This window comes from Chanodichthys erythropterus, chromosome 11, assembly GCF_024489055.1.
Source record: "Chanodichthys erythropterus isolate Z2021 chromosome 11, ASM2448905v1, whole genome shotgun sequence".
In the NCBI taxonomy this organism is placed as follows: domain Eukaryota; kingdom Metazoa; phylum Chordata; class Actinopteri; order Cypriniformes; family Xenocyprididae; genus Chanodichthys; species Chanodichthys erythropterus.
Genome location: NC_090231.1, coordinates 7,326,881 through 7,345,926, shown reverse-complemented (window position 1 = coordinate 7,345,926; position 19,046 = coordinate 7,326,881). Strand labels below are relative to the sequence as shown.

At 35.2% G+C, this 19,046-nt stretch overlaps 1 protein-coding gene across 14 annotated transcripts; it reads right to left on the bottom strand.

Annotated features, from left to right (window-relative positions):
• Positions 1-463: 463 nt before the first annotated feature.
• On the bottom strand, positions 464-13,334 carry pax6b (paired box 6b). 14 transcript variants are annotated; one of them, XM_067400340.1, is made up of 11 exons: positions 13,306-13,334; positions 9,845-10,004; positions 9,595-9,633; positions 9,290-9,505; positions 8,853-9,018; positions 4,814-4,972; positions 4,640-4,722; positions 4,389-4,539; positions 2,663-2,775; positions 2,328-2,469; positions 464-713 (listed from the first exon to the last, which is right to left on the bottom strand). In XM_067400340.1, exons 1-11 carry the CDS (start codon positions 13,320-13,322, stop codon positions 628-630), a joined length of 1,332 nt encoding a protein of 443 aa, XP_067256441.1. In that variant the 5' UTR covers positions 13,323-13,334; the 3' UTR covers positions 464-627. The 14 variants fall into 14 exon arrangements, with proteins under 14 accessions (XP_067256441.1, XP_067256443.1, XP_067256450.1 ...); XM_067400342.1 differs by having other exon boundaries at positions 9,845-9,975; positions 13,310-13,334; XM_067400349.1 differs by lacking the exon at positions 9,595-9,633 and adding an exon at positions 5,264-5,270 and having other exon boundaries at positions 2,328-2,460; positions 2,654-2,775; positions 4,814-4,975; ... (1 more) ...; positions 9,845-9,975; positions 13,310-13,334.
• Between the last annotated feature and the right edge of the window lie 5,712 nt (positions 13,335-19,046).

Sequence of the window (19,046 nt, the reverse complement as noted above, 5' to 3'; positions counted from 1 at the left end):
AACTTCCCAATAAATTATCAAGCGCAAACGGCCTCAGAATCCGTCGACTCATCTCCCAACCCTCATACATAATTAAAAAGTACTCAGTAATTTACATAATGGCTGTTGTTCCTTTCGTAGGTACAATAGTATGTCGTCAACTGAAGCCGCTGTGGGTTGATTTGAGCTTCGTCCTTGTAGCCGGTAACTCTAGTGGGCGTCTCCTCTTGGTATGTTTCTGCTTCGCTGGTTTGATATGGGCCTGTATGAAGTCTGATCCGTAATCCTGATATTAGCACAGCAGAAAACAGTCCCAATATGTTGTTCACAATGGATGTGAGACTAACATATCTTTTGGCTGTTGAATTGTCTTTTCCTCTTTACATATAAATGTACAAATACAACAAAAAAAAATGTGGATGTAGCAGAGGTTTGTTGCGTTTTGTTCCATTAAAGTCTCTCTAGTGTCAGTTTTTCCTCTTAAAGGTAGTGCCGCAAAGTTTTCCGACTGTGAAGAGACCACACGCCGCCTCGTCCCCATGTTTATTTGTGTGTGTCTGTCTGTGTGTTTGTGAAAATACTGCTGCAGAGGTCCGGGTTCTCTCTTAGTCTCTGTGTGGAAGTCAAAGGGCGAAGTAACTCTTTTCTTTACTGTAATCTTGACCAGTACTGAGACATGTCTGGCTCAGTTCCGGGAACTTGGACAGGGACAGACACTCCAGGGGAGATGAGTCCTGTAAATAGAGAGAGGTCAAATATAGGTCAAAAACACGTTAAGCTTTGGTGTTATGTTTGAACCTGTGCTGTCCACTAAGCATTATCGTATTTTAAACAAATGTGATGATTAAAGAAGTAATGAAATTAAAATTAGACATTGAAAAGGATGTGTGTGTGGTCTAATGTTTAATAATGTTACATAAAATGGGTGAGGAACAAAGAAAGACAATTTTAGATATACAAAATCATGCATTTAAAATTAAACAGAACAATCAGGAAATACATACACAAATGTGAACAAATTGGTAAATAAGTGTATACATTTCCGCTACCGTTCAAATGTTTTTTGTTTTTTTTTATGCTCACCAAGTCTGTATTAATTTGATCAAAATACTGTAAAAACAGTGATTTTATGAAATAATATTACAATTTTAATTAACAGTTTTCTATTGTAATATATTGTAAAATATAATTTATTCCTGTGATCAAAGCTGAATTTTCAGCATCATTACTCCAGTCTTCAGTGTCACATGGTCCTTCAGAAATCATACTAATATGCTGATTTGATGCTCAAGAAACATTTCTGATTATTATCAATGATAAAAACAATTGTGCTGCTTCATATTTTAGTGGAAACCATGATTTATGTTAGGATTCCTAGACAAAAGCACAGCATTTATTTGAAATAGAAATATTTTGTAACATTATAAAAGGGGCTTGACATTAACCACTGTGTCTGGTGGTTTCCAAAGTTACTAGCCACTCAGCATTTTCACTGGCCACAATTTTGACATCGATACCATGGGGGAAACTGTAATACAGATATTTTTAATATTATCTCATAATTTGGCAGCAGGTATATTAGGCTGCTGTCACTTTAAGACCTGACGCACTGATCCATTATACTGTTACAGATGTGTTTTCTTTCTCCTGTTAACGTTCACTTAAAACATAACTGACTGTGTTTACGTGAATACTTCCCAAGACCAACATTTTTACATTATTTTGTGTGTATTTGACTGTTTAAGCGCAATAGCAGCGAAAAAGAACTCAATTTAGTACGGAGAGGCGGCTTTATGTGGCGCACTTTGGGTGTGAGCACAAAATCTCCAGGAATGAGTAAAATTATTCGCAATTTGACGGCGAAATTCAAGCCCTGTAACACCAACAATATTTATCCGGACGGAGCAAATAAAACGAGGGTTTGTGTGTCAACTCTCTGTCGGAGAGATGAGAGAAAGAGAAAGAACAAGCTGGTATCATGCATCTATTCTGCAGAAAATGATTATTGGAACACTATATTGCACTTAGTTTATTATTTCAGATGGCATTTTAAAATACTACAATTGAAAAATGTATATATTATACATAAAATTCAACCCACCAAAGTGGCTAGTAGGAGTGACTGCGTTACACACCACTGCTGAAATCCACCCGCATTTGGTGGGTGTTAATGTCAAGCCCTCATTATAAATGTATTTACTGTCACTTTTGATCAATTTAATGCTGAATAAAAATACTCATTTTCTTCAAAACCAAAAACCTGACCCCAAACTTTTGAACAGTAGCATAAATGTGCTATTTGATCAAGGGTGAGTTTGTTATTCGCACAATGAACTTATTCTGCCTACCTGTTGAGGTGGTACCAGAAGTTGCCATTGTTTGGCTGTTCATGTGTGCCTGCATATGAGGGGGTGTGTATGTGTCGTAGCTTCGCCCATTCACGGACGGACTGGTGGGCAGCATGCAGGAATAGGAAGCTGTCTGGCTTGGCTATAAAAAACAAGAATATATGTATATAAATATAGCTTTAGTTATATCTACAGGCACAACTGTAGTTTCTATAACACAGAGACGTGTCAGTATAGTTTGACTTGGGTGATGGAATGGGAGACACTTAAGGAAGCATCACACACAGCACAGTAATCCAGTTATCAAGGGTAGAGGAGGAAACAACGTTACTCACTTGCATAGGCAGGTTGTTGGCCATTGTGAAGCTGGGCATCGGAGGCAAACCCGTGTACGAGTTGGTCAGAGCCGTGTCTGAGCGGCCCAGCATTGACCCTGTTGTGAAGGACACTGGTAAAGAAAAATGGTAAAAAGATTTTAGTCATGTACTTTTGTCATTTTATTAGTTTTTTTTTTTTTATATTTCTGTTTAGATTTATTTCAGTTTTGATTTATTTCCATTTATAGTGCTTCAACTTAAACTTATTTCTAGTTTTCGTTTAGTTGGAATTTTTTAAAGGTACACTATGTAACTGTGTTTTGTTCAAAATTAACAACATGATTAATTCTTCTTCCAAAATGTGTTTTTGTCTTACCCTGATTCACTATGGTAAGCCTAATTATAAGCATTTATAGCAGGATGGTTTTGGCTGGAAATTGCGTACATCCGTCACTCGCCTGTGCGCGTTTCCTCATATACGTAAATATAGAGAAGTTGCTCTGCTGCTTTGACGTGTGTCTGGTGAGGGAGTGGCATAGTTAAGTGGGCACAACAAGCGAGAAAGGTTGAAAATCTTCAGCCTTCGGGATTAACCATTTTGTAAAAAAGGCTGAACTGAGGGGACTGATCTTGTAATAAAACAAGAATCAACATTGACTTGGCTTTTCTGTGAGGGATTTAAAATGTTGTAAAAGTGATGCAAAGATTATGTTTTTATTACTCGGCAGGTGAGTAAGGTGTTTTATTGAACAGACAAACTGCCATATGTAGCTCTGACAGAGTTCATTGTAAAGCATTATCTGTTGCAAAGGGGCATTTCATTATGGTTGTTGTAGCGCTGTGCTGGAATTTATTTTCAAAGAAGTACCGTGTCTATTAAAGGGTATAGCTACTAGTGTTGTCAGAAGTACCGACTTCGGTACCAAGACGGTACTGAAACGATGCCAGCATTTCCCACCAGCATTTTGAGCACTGTTAATCAGATTCTTAAACACCTCTGATTGGCCGTTGTGTTCCCAAGCTCAACAGATACGTCTCTGATTGGCTATTGCGTTCACATGCCTAACAGATGTGTCTTTGATTGGCTACTGTGTTAGCGCTCGGTGAAGAACATCACTTTTACTATTTACAACATTTTATTTAAGCATCGATCATTGTTGCCAATCACAGACATATCTGTTGAGCATGTGAACACAATGGCCAATCAGAGAATCCACTCAACATTGTTAACTGGTACCGAAGACAGGACTTTTGACATCTCTACTAGCTACAGTAACATCTTCAGCTAGTCAGCTTGAGATCCTTTCCATCTAAACTGGTTATATCTCTAGTAAGTGTAGTAGTTAATGTTTTATGAGCAGTAGGATAACCATATTTATCCGCACAGTCTTGCAGAGCCAAAGCACAACCAAAAAAATGTTCTTCTGCAAAATTCATACAGTTTTGTTTTTTTAAGTGCTAAAGTTTACATAGTGTACCTATAACTAATATTTATATTTTATTATATTTAATCTTTATTTCACTAAACATCAATGTTTTTAATAGTTTCAAATGTTCATTCCAGTTCATTGGCTTCGGATCAGAACCAAGTAGTTAACGCTGTAAATATCATCTGCTTGCATTAAGGACCCATCAGCCTGTGCCATCTAGAGTTTCATGAGAGAACTAGGCTGTTTCCAGCTGTTTGCATTGGAAATCTGCATATGCAATCCTTTAAGAATTTAGGTTGATGTATGCCATTTACCAGGAGTGGTGGGTTGTGGGATTGCCTGGTAGACGCTCGTGTTGAAACTGCTGCTGATGGGAATGTGACTGGAGGAATTGCTGGCTTGTCGTCGCTGGTTCCTCAGCTTCTCTTCCCTCCTCCATTTCGCTCTTCTGTTTGAGAACCATACCTGCAGACACAGAGAAGGTCAGCATAGATGTAAACAGTAGTAATTGCGAACATGCATTAGTTGGTATGGTAATAAAATTGAACTGTTACCATAGTCTCACCTGTATTCTAGCTTCCGGAAGGTCAATTTTTGCTGCAAGTCTTTCTCTTGCGAAAACATCTGGATAGTGGGTCCTTTCAAACTCTTAAAGCAATGTGAAAACAAACGTTATTCAGTTTGAACCTCAGCTTGAAGTGTGAGACGTGTGTTGTTGATGCTTTCTCTTGATGCATACCTTTTTCCAGGGCTTCGATCTGCTCCTGAGTGAACGACGTTCGGTTTCTTTGCAGTTTTCTTTTCAATTGCAGCCGCATTTGAGTCTCATCTGAGTCCTCGCCGTTTGAGCTGATGGAGTTAGTGTTCTCGCCACTGTTGTCCTGTTGCTGGCAACCATCTGCTGAAAAAAAAGGTGAAAAATTGTAGAAAGATCACGCAATCCACTTTTTGCATTACCTTGAGTTGCATATTATTTTTCTCCACTGGGAGTCTATGGCAGCCCTATGAACCGCAAGTAGGAAAATGATGAAATTTGGCACAATTGTAGCGATGGTACTGAATAGTAATCTGACCAATTTTGGAGTCTCTAGGACCAGCTTTATAGCGCCACCACCAGTCAAAAATTCACTTTCCAAATGGTTATAACTTTTGAACTCTCTTTTTTCTAGAAACATGAAACTTATTTCACCTGATACCTCTCATCATGCTCATCACATTCAACATCTTACATTAAGACTCCGCCCTTTACAGCAGTGGCCATTTTGAAAAGTAGAGTATTCATATATGCTTCAAATTTTGTCCAGTTCTTATTTTTATATATTTTTATATAGCCTTATTTTTTATTTCCATTTTATTTTTTAGTAATTTTAGTATTTCACCTTAAACATATATCTATTAAAGTTAGTTGCCAAGGCAATATTCTTTATGAAAGTATAAGTTTGAGTTTTTTATTCATTTTACTTTATTTCAGCTTTATTTCAGTTACCAAAAACTATTTTTAATAGCTTTAGTTTTAGTTCATAATAACTAGACTGAATTGCATGTGAATAATTGACAAAAAAGTATAAATTTGCTAACTATTTTATTTATTAGTTTAAATTAATACATTTATATTTTGCATGCATTCAAATCATTATATATATTTTTGAAAGCATATAAAATATGACTAATAATAAAATAAATAATAAAAAATATTTTTGTATATTTTATAAAATAATATAATATATTATAAAATGAAAATAACAAGATATTTTTATTATTCATATTATATTATAAAATCCAACATAAAATAATTGTTATTTTTTATTAGTCATATTTTGTATGCATTCAAATCATTTTATTTATTTATTAATTTATTTATTAATTTATATATATATTAATGCATACAAAATATTAAAATATATATATATATATATATATATATATATATATATATATATATATATATATATATATATATATATATATATATATATATATATATATATAAAATTAATAAAAATGTTATTTTGTATTTTATAATTTTCTATTATATTATATAAATATTTCAGACAAATTTCAGATGGAAAATTAGCATTTGGTTGTGAACACAACCCAAAGACTTGAGGCAAGAGTCGTCAGCATTATCTCCATAGTTCCGTAACAAAGTCCCAAAAGAAACGCATTGAATCATCCTCAGGTTCCCTTGGATGTTTTCATACACAGCACATATAATGTATAGGGATTCTTAGTGCTATTCACCGTATGGGTGTCCAGGGACCTATTGAGGTGACCACCAACACTTGAATAGAGAGCTGCTTTTCTCAATGACACAATACCAGCAGAAGAATGAGGGGAACCATTAAACTGTGCAGACAGAGATGGGCTGCCAGGCTCAAATTCTCCCGAGGGCACAATTGGAAAGGAACAACAAAAAGAGGCGTGCAGTGCTCAGCATTGTATAACACAAGGATCTAGTCAACAGACCTTTCAGTTCAGTATGTTAACCTCTACACACCACTGTCATTAATCAAAGAACCCCAGGCCAGGCCTGTTAAACGCCAGTTAGGATTTATATACGTTCAACAGGAGATGATGATGACCATTGAAAGACCTTTGCTTGCTCGGTTAGGATGAGTTGGGAAAAGTCTCTCCAGTCTTATCAGAATCTCTCCAGTATTTTCATTTTATGGGTGAATTGTCCCTTTAAGCAGCACATTACACATACAATTGCTTGCGTTTTTTTTTTTTGTTTAACATGAATGCTCTCAGATAGTGTTACTGTGAAGGATTCGTCAACCTGATTAGAAACTAACGATTCATCAACTCAACTTTTTATCATTGTCTCCTCTAACCAAAAGCCTGTACATGTTCTTTCTCTCCCTCAAAAAAACAACAACCTCTAATGAGCAATTACAGAGAGACAGAGCTGTGCCTGTCACAAATTCTTGCATGTGACAGAAACATCTTTTGTCCCGGGACGCACAGTGCTTTTCTCTCACTCCCCATGGGGCGCGAATGATGTGGAGGGCACTGGCAGGGGGAGGGGGCAGGTGGAACCGCATGGACACCTCCGCCGAAAACTCTGTTCCTAGTCACGCAGACCCAGACAGAAGCCGTATTGAAATGAGTGATTAACTCCTCAATGAATGAGTGGCCTTTTCTCATCCAAGCATGTCAATGGCACGCAAATTCTGGATCCTGTATATTAATCTAATGCGTCTCCGGATGGATTGACATATAGACCTAATGACTGAAGGAGACTTCCTACATAACTGTAAATACTTTTCATTACAGATTAATTAATACTATGAATTCATAAATAAAATAATACAGTATTTTTGTTGTTAAAAATAATAATGTACAAAATCTATTTTATTAATGAATATTCAGAATGAATATTATAGTATGAAAATGGGATAATAAAAAGATTAATATTATTTTTTATTATAAATAAATTATTAAAATATTTAAAAATCTCTTAATATCATTAATTAATATTATTTTTATTGTATTTGCTGCAGTTGTTTTGATGTTGTGACCTCGGTATTTACGTAAAAAATGTACAATATATGCATCATGTACCATGTACTTTATTAATTTATTATCTTTAAATAATAATTTAATATCTAGTATACTTCATTATATTTTAGTATAAATTCAGTATGAATATTATAGCATGAAAATGGGATAATAAAATTATTAATGGTATTTTTGTTATAAATAAATTTATTAAAATGTTTAAAAATCTTTTATTATAATTAATTAATTTTTATATTATTTTTGCTGCAGTTGTTTGATGTTGTGAAAATGGGATAAGATTAATATTATTTTTTATTACAAATAAATTAAAATTATTATTTTTACTGCAGTTGTTTTGTTGTTGTTGTTGACTGCAGTATTTATGTTGTTAAAAATAATAATGTACAATATATGCATTATGTAGTTTAATAATTTATTTTCTAAGTAAATCATTTAATATATAGTATACTTTATTATATTATATTTTAATATAAATTCAGTATGAATATTATTGCATGAAAATGGGATTATAAAGATTAATAATATTTTTTATTACATTTTTTTAATATTTAATCTTTTAATATTATTAATTAATATTATTTTATTTTATTATTTTGCTGCAGTTGTTTTGTTGCTGACTACAGTATTTACATCGTTAAAAAAATTAATGTACAATATATGCATCATCTACTTTGTTAATTTATTATTTTTTAAATAATATAATATAGTATACTTTATTATATTGTATATTTAGTATAAATTCAGTATGAATATTATAGCATGCAAATGGGATAATAAAACGATGAATGGGGTTTTTGTTATAAATAAATTATTAAAAAGTTTAAAAATCTTTTAATATTATGAATTAATTTTTATATTATTTTTGCTGCAGTTGTTTGTTATTGTGAAAATGGGATAATAAAAAGATTAATATTATTTTTTATTACAAATAAATTTAAATTATTATTTTTACTGCAGTTTTGTTGTGGTTGAAAATGGGATATTACAATTATTAATAATATTATTTCTTATTATAAATATTAAAATATTGAAAAAAATTAATATTATTAATGTTTATTTTTTGTACATTATTTTAGAAAAAAAAATTTAAAAGATGATTTTTTTTTATTACAAATATTTAAAAAAGTCTTTTAATATTATTATTTAATATTATTATTTTTTTCTGCAATTGTTTTGTTTCTGCTGTGCCTTTATGATGTTGTTATTCTCATTTTTCTCATGACAGTGATGCTCTTATTGCTTTTCGACTGTCTCACCTTGATTTGGTTGTCCTGGCACAGACGTACCAGGGTACCATCCCGGGCGCGTCCCCCACGTGCCGGTCTGCCCGTTGAGCATTCTCAGCTTGTCGTACATGCCATCTGCACCCATCTGTTGCTTTTCGCTAGCCAGGTTGCGTAGGACTCGATTTATCGACGACACCTGAATATAGGTATAAAGAAGCCAGTCAGTCAAATACTGTTTGTATCAGCCATTTTATTGCATTCACTTCCACTATATCTCTGTCCATGAATGCCATTTGTATTTATACCTGTTTTTTTATGCAATATGGATATTTTTTTTTGTTACTGCTGATAATTGCATTATTTGCATTCTTATAAAAGAAATGCAGTGACCGCATGATTTCTTTAATTGACGTAAGAAGCTCTGAGTGACGTTCATATGATGCAAATGAATCATTACTGGCACTTACGCTGGGTATGTTATCGTTGGTGCACACCCCCTCAGACAGCAGTCTGTCCCGAATTTCCCAGGCAAATATAGAGGGACACTCCCTCTTGTACTGCGCTATTTTGCCGACCACTTCAGGCGTCGCTACCCTCGGTTTGCTCCCTCCGATGGCTCGTGGTCGGATGGAGCCGGTCTCATAATATCTCCCCAGAATCTTGCTCACACACCCGTTGGACACCTGAATGGACAGCAATATACACAATTCACATACATTATTTATGACTAAATTGAAATAAAGTAATGTACTTCAAACAATTATACGCTTACGTTCTTATTGTCCAGTTGGACTTTTGCATCATCATGGGTCTATGAACACAGAAAATATGCCTTAAAATTGCTAGGATGATCTCATTTACGCTTAAAAGTAATTAGGGTCACACTTTACATTAGTGTTCGCTTGAGGGTTAGTATCTTGAATGCGTTGTCATTTAGCTGTACTATTTGTAACACAGACCATGATTTGACTATATGATTATTCCACTAGCACCCGGATGTAGAAAATGGGCTTCAGGGTCACCTGCAAAATCCTGGAGATGTCGCAGGGTCGCGCTCCGCTGTGAGCGAGTTCGACGATCTTCTGTCTGGTGGAGTCCGGTAACGGTCTGCCGTTCACAAACACCCCGCCGAGCTGGTTGACGCCGCTGTGACCTGTGGCACATGGAGACATAACAAATTGGCTCATCTTTCCCCTCAAAAACAGTCCCTCAATGGGTGTCCCATTGTCCAGAGTCGTCTTTGATCAGACAAACCGAGTCGGATTAGAGAGAAGAAAAAAGAAAAAAAGGCTGAGTTTTTGCATTGCACTGTCAGTGTGACTGACAATAACTGTGCTCATCAAAATCTGAAATGCACAACAGCAAAGGAAACTTTATACTTATTTTTTTTAATGCTCACTACCCAACAGATCAACACAGGGATGTCATGCACTAGACTCGAATCAATCAACACACACAATCGACCGATGAACCGACCTCTCCGTTCAAGTGAACTGAAATTGTCATAATCAAACTGTCCTCAAGAGAACCGTGCGTCAGTGTTCGGAAACTCTCATTCACACCAGACCAGCAACAAATCCCTAATAAATAAGCACACGTCGCCATTGAGGAACAGCAGAAACGGCAAAGCACGCGGCAGCAGTCCAACAACGTGTAAAATAATTCGATGTCAGATGAGCACTGTCTCAGAAGAATGTGAAAAGCGCATACCGCTACTTTTGATGCGATGCGAAAGTCCAATGAAAAGTCGATTCAAAGCGAGCGAAAAAACGCAGGCGAATCCCTACGAAAAGCCTCCCGGAGCGCGTGTGTGCTCTAGCTCTCTGCTCCTCTCTCGTCTGACTGCAGGAGCCCGAGCTCCTAAGCAATAAATAAGCTCCAAATATAGAAGAAGAAGAAGAAGAAGAGGGGGGAAAATATGATGAGCCTCCCTGACATTTGTCTTTAGAATAAAGCTAGCTGCACGTCAAGTTTGAGCTTAATTTCTGGAAATAGGCGGAGGTCGCCTCGGATCATGCATGGAAGGCTCATTGAAAAGATCAGCTGAAGTACTTGTGGCAGGACTGTCACTTTATATGACACCGCTCTGCTTTTGAAAAACGCATCGTCACGACAAATAGTAGCATGATAAAACGACCCTTTCTGTCCGCATTTGGATAGCAGACAAAATCGGATTCTGCTCTTGTTGCCTTCAAGGGAGGCTTCGTTTTATTTCTAGCTACGAGGACAGGGGCGTGCGTGCTCCTAAACATATTAAATCTGACAAAGCTTCTTTTTTTTTATGTTGTACTGTTTGTAACAAACCCCACATCTGCTGGAGATAAATTCAAGTGTCTAAATGTGAAATTTACAGTGGGAAAAGTTAGTGATTCGGTTGAAAAAAACCCAGCACATTTTAATGAAGCCGATTCTTTTAAGCACTGATACCGCACAACAAACGTGTGGTAATCTCTTCAAATCCGGGGGAATAATCCACTGTCATCCTCTCTGTCTTCAATAATTCCTGGATTAGTTGGGTTTAATAGACTCTTGAGCGTAAGGAGGAGTGGGTGTTTATCAAATGAAGGCATTTGATTGATGTCACCATCACACAGAAACCTGACCCGGCCTGTCATTTCACAGTTCAAAGGTTAAGTCTTAATAATCATATAATTCCCCACGGTGTAGGACTGTGGCAGTCATAATGACACTTGTATTTTATTGCTCCCCTACTTATGGGGAAAACATATGTCGTGAATTTTAGACATCGGTCCTAAATTGTTTTTTTGTTTTTGTTTTTTTTGTTTTTTTTTTAAATGTCAAATTTATCAATTTACCTTGATAAAAATGAGGACAAAATGGTGCAGCACCAAATATATTACGGGTCAAAGACGGTTAGATGTTTTCATCAATAGAAATTTACAAAAAAAGGATTTTAGAAAGCACATTAAATGCAAGACAAATGTCTACTTTTAAGGTTTCAAATAAGTTTACGGAGAATAAAATGTCAAAATGTGGGTGAAATAATGTTGCATTGTCATTCAGTCTACACTAAAAAATGCTGGGTTAAAAACAACCCAAGTTGGGTGGAAAATGGACAAACCCAACAGCTGGGTTAAATGTTTAGTTTTATTTAACTCAACTATTGTTTAAAGATTACTGTATTGTTTGCTTAAAATGAACACAAAATATGTTGGAAATTAACATTTATTAATAAGTTTAATAAATGAACATTTATTAAAAAGTTTAATGAATAATAAGTAAACATTAAATTGCTTATTAATAAATGTTCACTTTTTGAATGTTATTGTTGCCTCTAGTAATTATATGTCTGATTTTTAATTTTGGGTTTATTTTAAGCCAGACATATAGTCATTTAATTTTTTTTAAACAATAGTTGGGTTAAATGAAACATTTAACATTTAACCCAACTGCTGGGTTAAAACAACCCAATTTCTGTGTTTGTCCATTTTCAACCCAACTTGGGTTGTTTTTAACACTTACATTTGTCAAAATTGAAACAACATACATACTCTAACCTGTACTGTTAAAATATATAAAAGAGTAAGTGAGTATACTAAATTTTATTGCACTTTAAATGAGTAAAACATTATTGCTGACAAATGGCTGAAACCTAGGATAGTGGCAAAGTTTAAAAATGTAAAATTACAAGTAATTAGTCTTTAATATGGCTCAAAATAGGCTTTTTGTTGTAAATATCCCTGACAATATTGTAACACTGAATGACATTTGGTAATAATCTATATGGATATTTAATTTTTGCTCAGAAAAAAAGCAAACAAATTAAACAGAACCCATTCTGATGTACTGAAAAACAACAACAACGACTGAAAGCTGTATTACACTTATTGTTTAGATGCTTGAAACCCCTATTTCGTCTTTGACCCACAGAAAGAAATCGAATAGATTCGCACACAGAAAATAGGGCATAACTCTTCAGAACATCATTTATTCAGCTTGTTCTGATGCCATAAGAACAAGTGCAATCCTACCTTATGTCATGAATTACATAGAACAATATATACAATTACATTACGTAATCACGAAGAGCTAATTCAAGCATTTATCGCATGTCAGACCTCTGATCCTACAGCAAGAGACAAATGCAAGATCTAAAGTGACGACAAACTAACATAACTCATGTTTTTCCCCTCAAGCGAGAACAGAAAATCCTGCAATCATCAAACTTATTTTTTTTAAACATGCATTCGCTGTTTCGGGACTGTCAAGTCCTCTGTGGAAGTTGGCAAATTCTCTGCGTTAAATAATCGAGCCAGAGCTGCATTTATTTGTTACCAACTCAAGCAGAAATAAACATCTCCTCCCCCATCAGCCATGCATTTATTTATGCTCGACATATATGTATTCATATGCCTTTTCTTTTAAATATCAACATGAAGCAATAGAAAACCTAAATAAAACCTATTATATAATTTCCCATCAGAAATGCAATGCAGTTAAAGTTTAATCATAAGAATTGCACTTACTGTTTTGCATCATGGACGCCACTCCTGATTCCCACGTGGGTTGGTTATGGTATTCTATTTATGACAGAAAATAAACAGGGTTAGTCGTGAAATCCAGTTTTGCTTTGTTTTTATTGCAGTTTTGCAACAGTTGCGGCGTTGCGTTTACGGTCTCAGCGCATAATATATTTGGGAATAATCCTTTCTAAGGGAATTTCAGCGTTAAAAACTTGCCTGGTAACAGAGTTGACTGTCCGTTTAAAAATTTAGCCCTTCATTTGCGTCTGACTATTTAGATCATTCCTATAGGATAGAGCAAAAGAGTAATATTAGTTCGAATGACTCGTATTTAGTCATGTAGTTTTTTTTTTTTTTTAGAACTAGAAAATAGAAGAGTTTGAGCTGTTAAATAAAAAATAGAGAGTGCATCTCAATTTCTTGGTGGTCTGTAAAATATGTTCAACCTTCCTCTTTAGATCTTCCCGTCAAAAGTGTACAGTGACACACGCTGTCTACTTCGCATCAGTGCTCTGAAAAGTGAGAACCGGAGGGGGTGAGAGGATCCTAACAAAGCCTGCTGGAGCTCAACAATGCGCCTCTTTTACCTTCTATACCCAAACCCAGCCAGCACAACTCGGCCTCTGCAACTAGCAACACAACCTCCCACCAAACCTACCAATACTTGCCCGAATACAAAGAGCCGAGGGCACCCTGCCCCCCAGACGACCATCCACACACACACACACACATCCACTGTCACTTTCCTGACGGCCATGACCCCGGTGCCCGAACCCCAATGCGTGTTTCTGTTTGTGAGCTTTGGGGAAATAGAAAAGTAATTTCGCGTTATAAATATCTGGTGTTTGTGTAACGGGTGTGGGTTGTTAGGGCTTGTAAAAGGATGCAACAGCCCAGTAGGGTGCTCAATTGGGGGAAAAAACAATTGCAATAAAGGATCTATTCAGCGACATTGCTAAAAAGGGGCCCAGGGAAGGAAAGTCTTTCGTTTCATTTTCTCTCCCGACGCTGAAATAACAAAACCGGTGTGCCCGTTTCCATTCGCGCGCTTCCCAAGATCGAATAACTAGATCTGCTGGAAGTGTTCGTTTATCAACTTTAACATATCAGAACATTTATATTTGAACATTCTAAACTTTTGCATTTAAGCGTTCTAAAGTTTTTTTTTTTTTTTCTGAAACATTTTGAGGATTTGTTTCGTCCATATATATTCTAAATATTTTTTGTTAACCTTTTAACTCTTTTATTTTCATTTTATAATTTCACATAAACAAGAAGGCCTAAAATTAATATGATGCAATTAAAATATTATTTAAATTGTAGTTAATATATATATATATATATATATATATATATATATATATATATATATATATATATATATATATAATATGTTGCCAGCTGTAATATGCCTTCATAAATGTGAATATTTTAGTGCCGTATCTTTAATAATAATAATAATAAAGTTACGTCAAATGGAAACTGCAACCCGAAGGTAAATCCGAAACACCTTTAAAGCCTAATGCTATGATTAAAACCCTTAATCGCTCTTAATCACAGAAATGTTAATTGTTTTGTGTACGCGCATCGCGACTCTGCGTGTTCCCGTTAATGATTTATCTAACATCGCATACAGGCTGTTGTTGTTGTTTATGAGGTTAACTAGGATCTCATCTGCATTTCTTTCGTTTGTGTAATCCTTAACTACAATTGCTTTAATTAAACATGCTTATTCAGGAAACCGAGTTCTCCATAAACATCATTCTCATGCAGACGCGCATCTGTACGTGTACAAAAGCGCAGTGGGAAGTTTGGAAGGATCTGACATTAACATGCCCTAATCATCTTATACTGCTTTCGATGGGGAAATCTTTTGTGTTTTGGAGCTACATTTATTTAGTGAATGTTTATGAGCGTCCTAATGCCACTAGAGTAGGCCTGCATGCATGGGAATATTTGCTTGATGCTAAAATAAACGGTTTTAAATGGCATTATTTGCTTAATAATTATATTTACTAAATTTAATTTGTGCAACACATTCAGTCTAGTATAGCCTATATTAAGTCTTGACAGTGCATTAGATCAAAAAGTATTGAACTTTATTATCTGTCCTTTTTTTTTTTAAAAGTACAAAAACACTAAATATAAATATTCTAATATTCTTCTATCTCACAGAATAATAAACAAGCAGAGATCCAGGCTGATGAATCAAACTGACACCTTTCCTCAACGGGTCAGTGCATTCCCGTGCTCCGAAAAAACACTGTTCAGGCCTAATGTGACTCCAAACTCTTTCCTCTCACAGATAAATATTTACTATCCACAAACAGAAGCGGTTTTCTGCATAAAAAAAAAGTAGACCGCAGCTACAACTACAGCTTTATTTCGTATAGCCTAGACTAATTTAGTTTTACAGCTATAGCCAACAAACTATTAACAGAACGAGCATTTTTATATTTTTATGACTTGGGCAACACCATTAATACTAGGCTAATAATCTTAATGTCAATAATAAATAATAGCTAGTGGATAATTCCAATAAAATGCTGCATCACACCAACAACTAACTTTTAATTTCACTCACCTTTTTGAGGCATTCTGCTCCCCCGCCTGAGCCCTTCCGAGCAAAACAGTGAAACTTGGAAATAAACAATGGCTCTCCGATAGTAATTTCTTCTCAAAATATATGTTTTTTCCACCGTCCCTCTTTCTGGAAGGAAATTCCCTGCGAAGGAGACACAGATTGACAGTGAGCGGAGATGTCAGGACTGCTCAGGGACTGAGAGTGTGTGTGCTCGCATGTGTAGTGAGTGAGTGAGAGAGAGAGGGAGAGAGAGAGAGAAAGTGAAGGCGCATGTAGGGAGGGAGAGAGCGCGCGCGCTCGAGAGAGAGACACACACACCTATGCTGATTGGTGATAGTACTGATGTCTTTAGTCTGTCTGTTCCCGGTTGCAGCTCTTTACTGGCCCATTAGAGAAGCACTGACCCTCTGCCATCACAGAACAGAAAACAGGCCACTTTTGAACCAACTAATCAGTCCGCGCATGCAAATGCCGAGCGCCCCCTCTCAAACTCACTCAATATTGCTTTATGCTTCATTCTGTTGCTGTTGGATGCACTGCTTAAATCTCACCACTGGGCTTTTTAGTGTCTTTTTTGTCTTGTGTGTTTTCAGATTAGGCTACAGTTTGGCCCGAAATGTGTAACTCAGGTTACATTTTACGGGAGTGTGGATTTACGCAGTCCCAAATGAATAATGCAAATTATATTTCAAAGAAAAGAAATAGCTTTTTCACTTTTTCACCTACTCTAGAATGGCTTTTAACATATCTAATATGTGTATATATGGACACTGTGCACGGAAATCTGTTTTTGCTGAATATATTCCTGAGTGATTGTTTGCTGCATGGGGCTTTTAAGTCCTGAGAGATGTGGCCCTCCATGACACTGATAAAAGAAAGCAACCTGTTGACAGCTGCGAATTCAAAAGGAGAACCTGTTTGCTCTGTGCATTAAGTGCACTTGCAAATGGTCCCTGGTGCAACTGGCTAAAACAAACGCAAACACTCTCCACGTGCTTTTGTTGACACTCACGCGCTTTTGCACCGTATCTGCGCGTGGAGGTTACCTCTGTGTCCACGTGGCCGGAGTTTTTTTTCACCCCCTTAAATTGTTCACCGTTCACTAATTTTACAGCTTTGTTCATCGGAGTCGCAAATAATGATGACATCTGTTTACTACATTCTGTGGTGTGGTGTGTGATTTTAAAATGCAAATAAAAAAATTATCATGCGGAAATGACTGGTCCCTGAGGTAGATTTATTGTAGCTCAAGTTGGATAGTAAATATTAGGCTTTGAAATTTTTGCCAATTTAACTGCTAGTTGCAACCATACTTCCCAAAGTCTGTCTGTATAGTGTGTGTGCGCGCGCGCTGCGCGTCTCAAACTTTGATATAATGTTGGGAACATTATTTATCAGCTAATTTGTAGAGAAATTTGTTTTGGAATCTAAAATTATGCCTAAACTGCAAATTATTTATTTATTTATAATATAATATAATATAATATAATATAATATAATATAATATAATATAATATAATATAATATAATATAATATAATATAATATAATATAATATAATATAATATAATATAATATGTGTGTGTAAATATATACTATATACTGCAATTTATTTTAATTGTGAAGTAGTTTGTGTGTGTGTGTGTGTGTGTGTGTGTGTGTGTGTGTGTGTGTGTGTGTGTGTGTGTGTGTGTGTGTGTGTGTGTGTGTGTGTGTGTGTGTGTGTGTATACATATACATACACACACACACAAAAACTACTTCACAATTAATATGTATATATATAATATAATATTGATAATATATTATTATATAATTAATACTTATAATATATATTATACCATTATGCCTAATATATAAACACTCTCTCTCTCTCACTCTCTCTCTCTCTCTATATATATATATATATATATATATATATATATATATATATATATATATATATATATATATATATATATAGTGGTAGCTCGAGTCTATGGGAGCCGGTTTGTACAAGAACTAATGGGATTTAAAATAAACGATAGCCATTGCATTCATTTTTCCCGATATATGCAAAGTTCATCTGTAAACTATCCATAGGAGGTGAATAGAGCGCCTGAAAACCATTGAAGGAGAGAAACGAAACTGTAAAAATAATAATGATAATAATAAAAATAGGCCTTAATGGAAACGGATAATGAACAGCACTGTCTCTGTATGGCCCTGTAGAGTTTCTCTCTTACTACTGTACATATTTCCACAGATGAGCTCTTCTTATCGGTGTTAGCCTCTATAATGCTACATATAACCATAACATATATTCATTTTTATTTAAACTTTATTATAAAGATGCAAAGAACCCAGTTTTATGGTTTCAAATATCTATAGTGACCAAAAAAAAAAAAAAAAAGAATGCCCTAAAACGCTTAGTAATTGTGCCCTGGCTGTTGATTTCTCATTTAGATAAGTTGTAAATCCTCTGTTAATGAGGTGTATTTAGGATGTGGTCTAATTCAGGGGGCATCATCACCCTCCAGGCCATACAAACCCAGCGACATCACACGAACCCTGCAGATAGCAATTTTACACGCAAAGCAATTAGCCCGATTGGGATTAGTAACTGCTAATACAAAGTCGTGAAAAGTAATCCCTAATCTCGTGGCTGTTTCGCTCTTGGGCAAAGTGGTCACTGTGTCTTCTGCAGAAAACTTTTTAAAAAAGGAAAACGAGGGAGGAGGGAATGGGACTGACGTCACACTTCAGGAGAACACGAACAAAAGAGTGTATCGAGAAACAGAAACGGGCTGACAGATTGTTTTATAAATCAATGCAACTGATCGGGGACCAACGAAGTTTACTTAATAGTTTTTTTAGTTGGTCTTTTTCATAGTTATTTATGTTATGTTTCTTTTATTGTTGTTTATTATTTTAGAATAATAGCAAAAATGTCTTGTTTAGCATGAAATAGTAATAGAAAAAGCACCACCCATATTATTATAATAAGAACAAAAATAAACACATTTATTCTAACTGCTGACAAAAAAAAAAAAAAATGGAGACATGGTTCATTTCTACATGTTCTTTCACTTGCTTAATTATAATGTTAATTTTCGTATCGTTCCTAAAACTGTTTTTAAAAGGCAAAGGTGCTTTTAATGTAATACAATTATTTTGA